This window comes from Sceloporus occidentalis, unplaced genomic scaffold, assembly GCF_023333645.1.
Source record: "Sceloporus occidentalis isolate IW3139 unplaced genomic scaffold, rSceOcc1.0.p SCAF_2, whole genome shotgun sequence".
NCBI lineage: Eukaryota > Metazoa > Chordata > Lepidosauria > Squamata > Phrynosomatidae > Sceloporus > Sceloporus occidentalis.
Window position 1 is genome coordinate 53,896,711 of NW_028316982.1, and position 14,974 is coordinate 53,911,684.

The window sequence follows — 14,974 nt, forward strand, 5'->3', positions numbered from 1 at the left end:
TTGATCTGTCGATCTATCGATCTATCTATCAAACACAGAACGCCAGGTTACTCTTCTAGGTTCCAGCAAAATGATAGGATTTAAAAAGCAAACAATGAAACTGTTATCAAAATTGACATAACTAAGCAGAGAACTCAACAGAGATTTTTTTAATTAAATATAGATGTATCTCATGCACAGTCCCGACTGAGGTGAACAAGCCTTGTACAAAAGCACAAATGAAAGTCTATGATAGCAAGGAACAATGTTTTATACAGTGTCTTGCAGACATAATACCACATGGGGGAGCCAGAACTGCAAAAGCCAGCTTTTCAAACAGCTTCCTACTGCACAGCTATCTACAAAGATAACTAACCAGTTCTACTATTGGCACAGTATCTAAAACACTTAATACCAAAGCCATGCAGAATAATATGAAGAACATGTGAAGGATGCAACTATAGTTCATTTTAATTAAAATTAAAGTTAAGTCTAATGGAATGTTTAGGATTATAAACTACCTTTTATATTTCATTTTATTTTTTATTATGATAGTTTTCAGCCTGAATCCACCTGAGACAGGATATATAAGGGACCCATTCTTCAATGCTCACCCCAATGATAATTCAGAAATATGCACATTTCATCCCTGTTACACCAAGAATAGAAAGCATTTATTCTGTTCTATCTCTATAATCCTGTATCCCAGAAGGCCCAACATTAGCAGCTATGGCCAGTATAGTCATCAACTAGTCTTTGTAAGATTGTTGATACTGTACTCTTATTTCCTTTACTCATCAGCTAAAAAATGGATTAGTCCAGGGCAGGTAATACAAAGGAAAGAATCGTTTTCCAGTGCTACTACACCAAACCTTGTGGGGGGGATCTATATGAGCCATTTTAAACACCTGTATGTGGTTCAAAAAAGAAAGAAAAAGTCCTGCTTTTTTCATAATTCTGGTGCTCAAGGCAAGTTAAGAGTGGCTGTCCTTCTGTCTGTGAGCATGCCGCAGCTATTACATTTGATGCCTTTTAAAAGGCATTTCTCCTCCTTAGGAACTTCTGAGAGTGATTTAATATTTACAGTCCTTCATGCAATTTTCTCATTGACCATAAAGTCCATGAATTTAACACACCTCTGAGACCATCTGGATTGGTTTGCCTCAGTCCCAGTTAGAAAGGATTGGATAAATGTGTCCTTCGAGAGTATTTCTTGGATCATATGTTGTGATCTTTCTGATGGTATTATTCAGTTAAACTAAATAATGAAGGAAGGAATATCTAAAGATTGTGCAATGGACCCTTTATCTCAAGCACACTTTTTGTGATGAATGTTTGGTGTCCGTCTCAGAAACTTATAGACTATCCGCTACAACGAGGAGGTCATATACCATCGCTGCCCCAGCCCTCTGGAACACGCTGCCCATAGAGCTCCGCTCGGCCACCTCCCTGGCCCAGTTTAGGAGGGAGCTAAAGACCTTCCTATTTCGTTTAGCATTCCCCGAAGTAAGCTCCAGTTAGCCTCCCCCCCTTTCGACGGCAATTGGTAGCTGGCTGATGGGGTTTTAATTTTGATTTTAATATGGTTGTATTTTTAATATGTATTTGTGTATTGATTTTTGTATTATTAATTTGTTGTTCACTGCCCTGATCTTTGGAAGGGCGGTATACAAATAAAATTTTTATTTTTATTTATTAAACTTATTAGCCCTGGATTTGAGATCTTTGTTTTGATGTTTAAAAAGACTGAGCTCGATTCCACCTTAAGGAGATATTTGTCATTCTGTAAGGAGGTATGTGGAGTCATCTCTTCAGTTTTAAAGAGAAGATATTAGTTGCTATGCTAAGCAGAGCGGTATTTTGCAAGTGTAGCTGTTGCATGTGTGGGTGTGCATGACTGTGGAAAAGGCACCCACTTTTACACATTATCTTGTTAAACACACAAAGGAATAGCTTTTAGGACTTGAAACTGAGAAGAATTAGTTGCTACAAAGAAGCTTTCATACAGACACCCTTCTGTCTCAAATGGAAGTGCCAGTTACCACTGTCCAAAAATGTTTGATATTATTATTATTATTATTATTATTATTAACCTTTATTTATAAAGCGCTGTAAATTTACACAGCGCTGTACATACAATCTTTTTAATTGGACGGTTCCCTGCCCTCAGGCTTACAATCTAAAAAGACACGACACAGAAGGAGAAGGGAGTGGTGGTGGGGAAGGGGCCTGTCTAGTAAGATAATACATATAAAATACATAGCAATACAGGAAATGATTCAATAAAACAGGCAACAAAAGAACATCAAATAGCAAGTGACAATTATGCAATGCCTGGGAACGCTTCTCTGAACAGGATGGTCTTCAACTCTGTTTTGAAGCTGGTTAAAGAAGTGATGGCTCTTGCTCGCGGGGGAAGAAGGTTCCAGGAGTGAGGGGCAGCAAGTGAAAAGGGGCGAATCCGAGATGGAGCAGAGGAAATCCTGGGCTGGGACAGCAGACCTTGACTACCAGAACGGAGGGCCCTAGTGGGAAGGTGAGGGGAAATAAGGTCTGATAAGTAAGGAGGGGCCAGCCCATGGAGCACTTTAAATGTGGACAGCAGGAGCTTATACTGAATGCGGAAAGGGAGTGGGAGCCAGTGAAGGGATGCCAACACAGGAGAGATGTAGTCAGAGCGGTGGGTGGATGTGATAATGTGTGCAGCTGAATGCTGGACAGAAATTAAAGGACGCAGGTGAGAGAGAGGAAGCCCAGCCAGGAGTATGTTGCAGTAATCGAGTCGTGAGACCACTAGGGCATGGACCAGGATCTTGGCAGTAGAGGCAGAGAGATATGGTCGGATTTTGGCAATATTGTATAAAAAGAATCTACAAGCCTTGGCTGTGGTCTGGATCTGAGGGATACATGACAGAGAAGAGTCAAAGATAAAACCAAGACTGCGGGCTTGCTGGACTGGTTGAATAGAAATGTTGTCCACAGAGACAGAAAAGGAGTGTTGAAGGGTGGGCTTAGGAATAAAGGACTCCTAAACATTCTTTTTCTGATTACATGCACCAGGCCATATCTGTGCATGCTGCTTTCAATGAAACCTTCTACACACAAGGTTTTTTTTTTCAATAACTATGACTGATCTCTTACTCTGCTTAGTACATATTAATTTTAATACACATTTATCTAATGGTCTATATTTTTTAAAAAATGACCAGGAGATGTAGGAGAGCAGAAAAAAACAATGTTGCCTCTGTCTTATTTCTTTCAAATTGCTGAAAAATCAACACCATTTCGGTGCCGGCATCTTAGGAATCAAAGGTAGAATTCCACTGAGACCGCTGATTAATTTTTTAATTAACTGTTTCTGTTTAACTTATGCCAAAGTTCACAGCAGGGGTTGGTAGACTTTGAGCTTGAGAGATCTGGTTGGTTGGTTGGCTGATTTTTTACAACTATGCTGCATAGTTTACAACTATGCTGCAGTTGAGTAGAGCAAAAGACATATACAATCGCAATGGAAAGATACTAGAAAATATTCAAAAATGGTTGAAGAACATGGTTCTCAAGTCTTGCGAAATCCTGATGAGGAGAATCCTGGACTGACAAGAACTTTCACACTTTAGAACTTGCTGTTGTTAACTACCCTTAAGTCAACCTTGACTCATAGCAACCATGTGGATGAGAAATCTCCAAGCCTTCCTATCTTCATCATCTTTGCTCAGCTCCTGCAGGTTCAGAATCTCCCTGACTGAACATGTGGTCTTCCTCTCTTTTTGCTACCTTCTACCTTTTCTAGCATTACTGTCTTTCATGCTCATATCTGCCTTGAATCCCATTGTGGGAGAAAGGTGAGATATAAATCTTTGAAATAAATAAATAAATAAATAAATAAATAAATTTGTATTTCCCGCCTCTCCCTGCATATCGAGGCGGGATTACAACAGAGAATAAAATCAACAATAAAATACAAGATACAGTATTATCTAAAAATACAATCAATAGAACAAATAACAAAACTACTACCAATCACTAAAATGACCAAATTGTCATCCGTTTTCCATGCTATCAAAGTAAGAAGTCATAATAAATAAGTTAGAATAAATAAATAAAATGACTTCTTATGATGTGGCCAAAGTACAACAACCTTGATTTGGAACTTACTCCACAAAATTCACACATGGATTTTTTTTACATGGGAGACAGCATTTTCTGTACAGAAAATAATGTTACTCTGGAGACATATTACTTTCTACAGAAAAAATGCTGTTTTTCTGGGTAAAAAAAAAGTGCATGCAATCTATGTTTCCAGCCATAGCAACAACTGTAGAAATGTGGACCTGAATTTTGTTGGAGCCTTACGTCTTTGTAAGTGGACTTGCGTCTGCAAGAATCAAAATTGTGCTGTTGCATGAAGTCCATATTCAGTACAGGGCTGATAAAGGTCCAAAACACACTGAAGAATTAATCCAATTTGAGATTGCTTTAATTGCCCTGATTCAGTGCTGGGGAATCCTGGCAATTGTAGTTTATTGTGGCACCAGAGGCCTCTGGCAGAGAAGGCTAAATGTCTCACAAAACTACTGTTCCCAGAATTCCTTAGAATTGATCCAGGGCAGTGTAGTTAGGTGGATGGAGGGAGGGTTGATTGGGGGCTCAGGAACCAGAGGGGCAAGGAGACCCAGGGGAGAAGGGAGGAGGCAGGAGTGACCCACCGGAAGGCTGGGCTATAAAAGATGAAGGACAGGTGGTCGAGAGGGGGAGGGGCCTGGAACGCAGAAGATTGGGACATGCGGAGACGGTCGTGGCAGGGAGTAGTAGGGTAACGCGGAGCCCAGGACGAGTGGGGTGCTAGGTTTCCCTGCAGGGGAAACATAGCCGCATTCAGGTTGGCCCTCATGAGGAGGTGGTGTTGCCGGACCCTAGGAGAGAGGGTGACTTTTGTTATCCCCACGAGGGAGACTGGAGAAGACAAGCAGGGGAGACCTTGGAGGGTGAGTGGTGGGACCCCCGTGGACCGCACTGGGAACAACACCCCGGACCGATCTCCAGGAGAAAGCTGAGGTGGAATGCCTGGAGAAGCACATGAGTCCGGAGGCCCCGCGGGAGTCAAGACCCCCACCAGAAAGTACCTAGAAGAGTTGGACTAGGGTTCTCACCGGTGGCGCAACTGGTTTGAGAGGGGAACTGTTTGGGCACGTGGGTGTTTGTTGTTATTGCACTCAGTTGAGTAAAGTTTGAAGCATTCAACCACCTGGACTCTTCTTCGGAAACGAAACCAAAAGTGGCCCAGAGGAAAAGCCCCACCATGTCTCAGGGAGGGCCAGCCCTGCCCACAGGCAGTTAAAGAGGTCTCAAGATGGATTATTTCTGCAGTGTGTTTTGGACCAAAGTTTGCAGTGCGTATTGGTGCACAATGCACATCAGTGCATCAGTGTGTATCACCGATGTGCATCAGAGATTGATGTGCATTACACGATAGTATATATCAGGTGCACTTGTTGGTGTCCCATTACCTTTGCAATTCAGTCAAGAGGTTTCTTAGTGCCTCTGCTACATAGCTAGGTATGCATAAAGTTTTGTAATGTAACATGTCATATAGGAATCCAGTGAATATTTTCTGTGTAGAAAATGAGTTTTCCTGTACAGACAGTGCTACCTTTTGCACATAAATGCCCAACTAAATTTTGTGCAGAATAGGTCCAAAACTCTGAATAGTTTTTCAAACCTTCCACAGTTTTCAAGTAGTCCCTTGCAGTAGGAAATAAATTGCTAAAATTACTCATTGCTTCTTTTGAGAATGAACTTAGCGAAGAATTACATCCCTAAAACACAGAATCTTGTGTCCCTGGGGAAAGTAGCATTCTATGCCACAAGTACCTTTAGTACCATCTACCTAACCTCATCAGTTTTGCAGTGTGTTTATACTGTTTGCACCAGTCTTTATAGCAGTGGCATTCCCATTCCTGCCTCCATTGCCATGGCAAAGCCAGGAGAGACACGTTCAGCCCTCTCCTTCACCACAGCAGTGGAGTTCTCCTCATGCCACTGCAGCAAAGCCAGGAGGAACACAGTGGGAGGAGGACCCAACCGGCTGTCACCCCTTTTCTAGGATGTCACCTGGTGCTAGCTTCATCCCCTGCACCCCCCTAGCGATGCCACTGATTTATAGTGCTTTGTAATATTTGCCTCAAAGTAAAGCCCTGTTCTACTAACATTTGACTCTAGAACTGGACATTTTAAAAGAAGCCTACTAAGTGGAGGGGGAAAAGTGATTAAAAATGAATAAGGAATCCTGTTGGTATGCTACACCAGTATAACTATGCTGTGGTGGAGAATGGCAGTGTGAGGGAAAAGTCTGTGTGTGCTACAGCCATGAAGGAAGTAATCGATGGAGAGATAGCTCAAGGCTGGCAGGTTTTATCTGTCTTTCATCATCAGACTGATTTGTGACCTTGGAAAAACTACAACCACAGCCATGCCACCAGGAGCCCTTTCACATTTTCCAATTATAGTACTAAGATTCCACTTTAACTGCCATGTTTCCATCCTATAGAATCCTGGGGTTCGTAGTTCCATGACATTCTCTTGGTGAGAATTCCCTCAACTGCAAATCCTGGGATTCCACAAAATGGAACCATGGCAGTTAAAATGAAATCATAATGCTATAATAGTATATTCTGAAAGGCCCCCTGATTTCTGGCTGCATGTCTCTATTGTTCATTGTTTTCAACCATTTCTGAAGTTAGCAGATTCAACAAATATTAGGCCATTAGGCTTCCACACAACTCAGTCAGCTCTCATGCCAACCCTGTTGAAATTCTGTTAGGAATTTCTAACTACAGAGGAGATAAGGTCATGATACAGTACAGGCTGGGCACTGTTACAGTCCTCTCTGTGGTCATAAACCCAACACAGTCAAAGTTTCCAAAGGCATGCAGCACTGTAACCTGCTTCCCTTGCATCTGATAAAGTAGACTTAAGTCTATGAAAATGTATGCTACCAACTTCTTTCTCTCAATTAGTTTCAAAGGTACTACAAGATTCCTTTGCATACTGCTTTCCTTCAGACCTTCTTCATCAAAATGAGAAGGTCAAGGATGAGAGGGTGGTCCCAGCACATGTATCCCCTCTATAGTTTGCAAACGTTATTTTTGGACTGTATCTCCCCATTCTGAGACGTTTTACAAAGTACTTCCCCCAAAGTTTCTTCTTCTCTACCATTAGTATAATTTACTCAAGTGGAGCGAGCTAGAGCTCTTACTGGATTGCCTCTGCATCTTCTGAGTGAGTCTTACGGGTTTTTTTTCACTCTGTAGAATGTCAAGGATGATGGGCAGCACGCCTGGAGACTGAAGCACTTCAAGAAGCCTGCCTACTGCAACTTTTGTAGCACAATGCTGCTTGGTGTCCGGAAACAAGGCTTGTGCTGCTCCTGTAAGTGCCCTGTTCTGCTATATGCACAAGGCTAGTGATCATGTTTTGTAGCCATAAAGCAGGATGGGAATCAGATGTCCTTCCAAATGTTATTGGATTAGAGTTTCTAGACTCTCTCACCATTAGCATTGGTAGAAGTTGCAGGATAACATTTGAAGCATTAGATGTGTCCCATCCCTAACCTAGTGGATGCCTTGGCTAATACCCACTTGTAGGTGAGCGGGTGGGGGGACTGTCTGAGGAAGGCAGGGAGAAGGATTTCCAAAAGCAGTGGCAATTGGTGTCTCCAATGTCAGTGGGGCAATCAATCTGTCCTGGGTTTTAGCCTGAACTTTAACGAAACTAACCAAGGTGCTGAAACCCCTCAAATAGGGCCAACACCGTGATTAGGTCCTTTAAAGTTCAGAGTAGACTCCACTGCAGATTCACTGGCTGGCAGACATGGAAACTGGCAGCTAGCACTGTCCAAAGACATAATGAAATAGAATTGACCATACATGGTTCCAGAATACAACAAGAAACAGCCAGATAAACAAATACACGTGGCTTTCATTGTCTGCTAAATTTTGGCATAGAAGAACTGAAGAGGAGCCAGAACTGGTCCCCACTCTCTCTCTCAAATAGTTTATATAGGATTGTGAACATGGCTGCCCAATTTACAGTAAAAGTTTTACAGGTAGAAAACTGGAGATGGAAGAGTGACATGGGCAAAGCTGGCTGCTGAGTGCAAAGCTGGAAAACAATGCTTATGGGAACTGCCATTTCCAGAGTTCCCCAGCAGAATGGTTGTGGCTGTGCTGATTAGGGTTTTTGAGATTGGGAGCCACCAAAAATAAGTTTTTCAAGCTTTACATGAGTGTGTAACTCATCTGGGTTTTGCCCTGTTCGTTGAATACAACAAGGAAAGGATTAAGATTACAGGATTAAAATAGCAGATGACATATTTGAGAAATAACATTTTAATTTTATATCCCATCTCAGACAAGTGTATGGAATATAGGTTTGAAAAGTGAGTCTTGCCAAATAACTGGAAACCAAATTTAGGATGAATGTAGAGATGTACCCTCTGTGTGTATGTGTCTTTCTCGTCTTTACAGTTTGTAAATACACAGTCCATGAAAGATGTGTGTCAAAAGACATTGCTCCCTGTATCAGCACTTACGTGAAATCCAAGAGAAACACAAATGTAAGTAAAGCATTTATACATATGTTGGCTCACAGAACGTCTCCTATCTGCCTAGGCCACGTGTAATGCAGAGCATGTTATCCACATCATCATAGTAGCACTATCATTGCACCAACATGTTAAAGGTAAACACCCTTTGATTTGTCTTTTCTTCTGGTGCAGGATACAGGCACCAAGGGAAGAAAGCTACTTTTTGGAACCATTACAACTAGCACTATAGATGTACATCTAAATATATTGAATGTTTTTTTCCTCCAGTCCCTTTTTGGGCCAGAAATGCCTCCCCTTTTCTATAGAAACAGGAGTGACCAGAAAGTCGCTTCTAGTTTCCAAAAATTTCCTTTTGTAGCTGTGAGAAACATTGAGTGAGTTAGACAGTTGAGGGAAGGCTGGAGATCGCACACAGTCCACAGGCTATACAAATGTTGTTGTTGTTTTTATCAGAAGTAGCCTTCTTTATTAGCTGGATGGTTCAAAATGCAGCAGTGCAATATTACTTGTGTATGCCTGGCCATTAGGCAAAGCTGCTCCATAAAATCAAGACAGCTATATCATAGGTACTTCCTCAAATTTTCCCAATCTGCCATTTATCTCAGATTTTCAAGAATATCCTGAAATATTTTAAGGAATTAATTGTGATGCATATTCAAGACTATTTTTCTTTTCCTTTCTGCCTCACAATATTAAATCATATACAAATTTCTTTTCCAGCATGGATCACCTTGTCATATTCATTTCTAGGTTATGCAGCACACATGGATTGAAGGGAACTCCCCAGCCAAGTGTGATCGATGTCATAAAAGCATCAAATGCTATCAAGGCATTACCGGATTACATTGCGCATGGTGCCAAATCACAGTGAGTACGTGAAGAGAGTATGATGTTCTTTTTAACTGAATTTGCTGGAGGTTTACATTGTTCAGGACAAGTCTCATCTGTGATGGCAATATTCATGGCACTCTTTTGTATAATGGTTATTTCATATGTGCCAATGCTCTCGATTTGGCAGGGACAGTCCTGACTAATCATCTGTCAGCCCACTTTTTCAGCTGCTTCAAAAACATCTTGCTTTCTCTCTCCTCCTCCCACTTTTCCCCTTTGTTTTCAGCTTATTTCAATTGCTGCCAACTGAGTTCAAAGTGAAAAGTTCAAAATTTGCACTTAATTAACTCACTGGAAAGGGGAGGGGGGAGAGTAATGGGCAGAATCTTGTACTTCCCAGTAGACTCTGACAAAAGCCCATTGCTGTAGCCTTTTCTAGCTCGTGTTTTCCTCTTTGTTATTTATCTTTCCATCTTGATTACACTTTCATGTTGCTGGGTCACATGTGTCCCAGCTTTCATCTATGATACATTGTAGGGTACGTTCCATTTCTTGTTTCATCTCTTGATTGTGAAAATGGCCATTAACACAGACTGCTAGTAAGAAGCTATGGAATATGGCTGGACTTTGTTACTTGCTTGGTCAGAGAGAATAGCCATAAACTTGAAAATTCAGGCCCTCATCATCACAATCCTTAAAGTGATTTGCAAAGGAACTGGAAAATGGCCTTTAACCTCTCAGTAATATTAATGTTAATGTGAACTAATGTGACACACTCAAATGGAAGTAGTCAGTGGCAGATGATGGCAGTGATGTCTTGGTGGCAGTTCACCCCCAATTGGATAGCACCTTTAAGTTCAGACTAAACCCAGAGCAGATTCACCACCTCACTGACTTGGGATCCACCAGCATCACTGTTTTTGGAAATCCCTCTCTCCACCTTTCTAGGGGATTCTGACAAGATTGATCTGACAGCTTTGCTTGCTTTTCTAAAATAGGGGAGACCAAACGCTGCCTGACAAACAGAGAGCCTTCTTTGACATGTCAAATATTTCAGAGAGATGATGCTGATTTTTCTTGGCCATAATAAAGGAAAAGCCTGCAAATTCTTAAAAGGATAAAGAGAATGCTATGGACATTGTGAAGAGGAGAGACTGACATGACTTCACTGTCTCTCCTCTTGCAGCTTCACAACAAATGTGCCTCTCATGTGAAACCTGAGTGTGATGGCGGGCAGCTGAAGGACCACATCTTACTGCCTTCCAACATCTGTCCAGTGGTTCTGGTAAATGAGTCTGCTTAGAACCTTTGAGATTGACTGAATGACTCATATTTATTTTCTCACTTATCAAGACAACCTAATGATGCACTATTAAACTCATATACTTAGGAGACTATCACACGGGAGAAATAAGGAGATTTAAAAGGCATTTTCCCAGGAAAGTCACACAATCACTGCGAAGATTTTCAGACAACATTGCAATCCAAGGCCCGTTACAGACGGGCATAAAGTAAGGACTGGGTCCGTATTAGGGTTAGAAAAGGGCATCCCTTCTGGACGCCCCTAACCCTAATACTGACCGAGTCCGTACAAAATGGCGGCGCCCATTCCACACAGGGGCCACCATCTTTACGTAGTGGACACACTGCATCCGCATGTCGCGTGGCGCATATGACGCTGCGAGTGCACCATTGGTGCCTCGCGGTGTCACATCCACGCCACAGAAAGAAGCACCATTTTGGGGCTTCTTTTTGCTCCGCGAGGGAGCCGCACGGTTTGCCTACTGTGGCTCCCTCGTGGAGCAACCGGCAGCGGCGCGAGACTTCCCGTTTTGGGCGGTCTGTAACGTGTCCAAGAGAACTTATTCTGGGAAGAGCCAGGGATGCTCCAGCAACAAGCCATTCACAGTGAAACCCCATGAATGGTTTGTTGCTGGAGCATTCCTGGTTTTTCCTGGAATAAGTCCTCTTAGATCACAACATTATCTTAAAATCTTCACAATGATTGTATGATTTTCCTTGGAAAATGCTTTTTAATCCCCTAATCTTCCCCATGTGATAGTCTCCTATGATTTCTAACTCTCCAAAAGAAGGTTTTATGGTGGCAGTGAGGTGTTTAAGTCTGGGTGGGTAGAGCTTGGGAAAATTGCTTTTTGGGGCTACGTCTGGGGGGGGGGGGAGAGATTCTATAAGTTTTAGTTTTAACAAGTAACTTTTCCAAATTCTGTGGAGGGTACAAAGAGTCATTTGTGGAATAGATCGCTATTTTGGCATTTTTAAATATTCCAGATATGAATGTGAGACCTGCACATAGAAATAAGTGGAGACATCAAGTTGTAGGTGGATTAGACATCAGCTTCTTTTTCACTCACTCATACACCCCAAAAGGTAGCAATAAAAAAGAGAGCGCCCTCTCATTCTAGCTCAGATTTTATTTAATGTGATCATTTTTGTAAAAGAAGGAAAAGTCTTATAATTCCGATTCTAAAGAAAATAACATTTATTGTCCTCAAACTCCAAGCCAGGAGGAGCTGTGACTGAAAGAAAGTGTGAAGTTGAAGGCTTTCATGGCTGGCATCCGTCGGTTTTTGTGGGTTTTTCAGGCTATGTGGCCATGTTCTAGAAGAGTTTCTTCCTGACGTTTCGCCAGCATCTGTGGTTGGCATCTTCAGAGAATGCTTGCCTGGAAAAAGTTGGATATATATATATATATATATATATATATATATATATATACACACATACACACACACACACACACACATATATATATACATACACACATACACACACACACACACACACACACATACACATACTGTGTGAGCCTGGGAATACAGGAGTGATTTGCATGTGTATTGAAAGAAAGTGCCTTGTGACAGCCCTACAGTGTAATGAACACTAATTCTGGGTGTGATTTACAGCAAACTAGCACTGTTACCCAGAGTCATTAGACCCCCACACCCAGATCTGAAGTTGGGCTGAAACTGAGACAGTAAACACGCTGTTATCCATTGCTTTTATCCTCACAATGTGTGTAGAACTGAGCAAAGAGTAAGGAACAGAATTTGGCAATCTTCCAGATAGTGTTGGACTACAGTTTAATCTGACTAGTCTAGTCAATGGTCAGGGTTGATGGAAACTACAGTCTGACAACAACTGGAGGGCCAAAAGTTTGCCACTCCTATTATACAACAACCCAGTGGTATAATTAATTGTTGCAACACTGGAGATTATCACGCCCACAAATCCTACCAGGATAGATGCGGGATTGAAACGTCAAACACAGGTATTATCACACACAGCTGTGGTTGGATAAGTGCAACCCATATGCAGCCCCAACCCCAGCCGTGCTTATCCACCAGCTTTTCAAAAACAGCAAGTTCCTGTTTTTGAAAAATGCCAGATAATTGTGGCTGGCGTCTGGGCTGCAAACAGGTTTCACTTGTCCAGCCACAGCTGTGTGCAATAACACCCGTGTTTGGACTTTATCACATGGGGAAAATCAGGAGTTTAAACAGCAAAAATCATGTGAAAATTGTGCAGTCACGATTAACATTTTCACACAATGTTGCAATTAAAGTGACATTATCTCAGGAATAAACAGGAAATAAACAGCAACAAATCATTTACGAGGAAATCCCATGGGAGAATGACTCTTTAATTGTGATACATGTGAAAATGTTAATCGCAATTGCACAATTTTCACGTGATTTTCACTGCTTAAACCACCAATTTTTCCTGTGTGATAAAGTCCTTTGACTTTTCAGTCATGCCTATCCTGGCGGGATTTCTGGGTGCGAGAATCTCTATTATTGCAGGTAGAGGGCAGTCCTGAGTAGCTTATAGCAGCCATGTAATGTAACCTACGGTTATCCTTCAGGCCAGAAATGCAAATACTTAAAATGACCCACCTTACCTCCCCTAGGCCAAACCAAGCATTTCGTTGCAGGCAGAAGCTTTGTTTGCTTCCTCCCCGCCCCCCATGCACACGAAGAAAGACCCAAGTTAAAGCAGAGATTCCTCTGTTTGATGCTAACTTTTCTTTTTCAGCCTCTTCATCCTTAGACTTAAGTAAAACATGCTCACCTTTTTGATGTGCAGAACTGTATTTTGTCCCAGGGCCCCACTTATAATCTAAATGTTTTGAATTCGTTTACTTTTCAGTGTCTTTAAATATCACGAACGCTGCATAGGTGTGTGTTTTTCAAAGCCATGTTCAAGAATTTCATTTTTTGAAGAACAAGTATAAGCGTGTGGGCCTCTTTGAGTTTTTTCAGCTGTGGAGATTATGGAGCTGTGGAGTTAATGTAAATCTTGGAACAGCATCAACCCAGGAAGCAAGTCAAGTACTCGAGCCATCATTATGTACACAACTTTAAGCTCTTTTTGGAGAATTGATTCAGGACTTCAGGACTATTCATTGCAAGACCACTGTATTAATAGAGATTGTTTGCAGTTTATGAAGTGTAGTACTAATGGCTGTCTATGTAGCAGTACTGTGTTCTGTGTTGTTTTATGGACAGCATTTTAATGCAGATGTTTTATACATCATTAATTCTTGGTATTCCATGGTCTTTTCACTGTACATTAGTCCGGTTAGGTAACTCCCCCTCCCCACCTTTGTTTATACTTTTAATACTTTCTTGTTATTTGCTGGCTTTCGTCCATACTTCTAAGTCTTTATGCATTTCCCCCCTCTTCCAAAGGATAGGCAATCCCACCCAAGAAGATCAGACAGTGAATCACCATCCAGCACTACTCCAGATGACACAACCCTGACCTTCAGATACAACACCACCACAGTGGATGGACATGGACTGCAGGTAGGCAGGTCACAGCCATTTGCCACTCATGTATGCACTGGGTGCATATGGGAGAAGACATTTTGTTTATCTTGCCCAAATTATTGGCCAGTTTTAGAGAAAGACATACAAGGGAGAAGACTATATTAATCTTTTAGGCGCTGTTTACACGGGCCAAATGCAACAGCCTCCCCCATTCCCTTGGCAAGGAGACTGGATAACGTATGGCCCAAAGCCCAGTTCTAGTGTGAGCAGACCAGACAACAGGTTCAGCACCACAACCAGGTTTTACTTCTCTTACCTTTCTTTACCTCTCAGATTTGAAAAAGTCCCTGTCTTCTTTAGACCTTCTTGGAAGATCTGGAGCCCTCCAACATGATGCCAGGTGGCTGTTTGTAATATGTCCCGCCGAGCCTCCACTCACTCGATCTGGGATCAGAACTAAGTGGCCAGCCATGTCACCATCACTGGGTGCCTCATTCTGACCTCAGAGTGAGGTGACTAGTGGTGGCAGCAGGCATGCCAGGTGGCTCAGCAGGATGCACATGCAGTCAGCCACCCGGCATCAGAATGGAGGGCTTTGCAACAGGGGAGGGTTGGAGCAGCTCTCGGGCCAGGATATTCCAGGCTGCCCTGCACCTTAGACTCCTCCTAAAATCAGTACAGGGATACCCTTTGTGTGATAGTAGCAGTGATGAGTTGTGCATTTTAAGACTGGAACCCATGTTCCTAAAGTTGCCAACTGCCTTATTCC

General features: G+C 42.1%; 1 protein-coding gene across 3 annotated transcripts in view; it reads left to right on the forward strand.

Moving 5' to 3' along the window:
* LOC149318320 (diacylglycerol kinase beta-like) overlaps positions 1-14,974 on the forward strand; it is a 181,931-nt gene that overhangs the window by 97,473 nt on the left and 69,484 nt on the right. For all 3 annotated transcript variants that reach the window (XM_089509406.1, XM_089509407.1, XM_089509408.1), the window contains 5 exons: positions 7,290-7,407; positions 8,505-8,593; positions 9,335-9,451; positions 10,602-10,700; positions 14,125-14,241. In XM_089509406.1, coding sequence (XP_089365532.1) covers positions 7,290-7,407; positions 8,505-8,593; positions 9,335-9,451; positions 10,602-10,700; positions 14,125-14,241 — 540 coding nt within the window. The remainder of the gene's footprint in view (positions 1-7,289; positions 7,408-8,504; positions 8,594-9,334; positions 9,452-10,601; positions 10,701-14,124; positions 14,242-14,974) is intronic.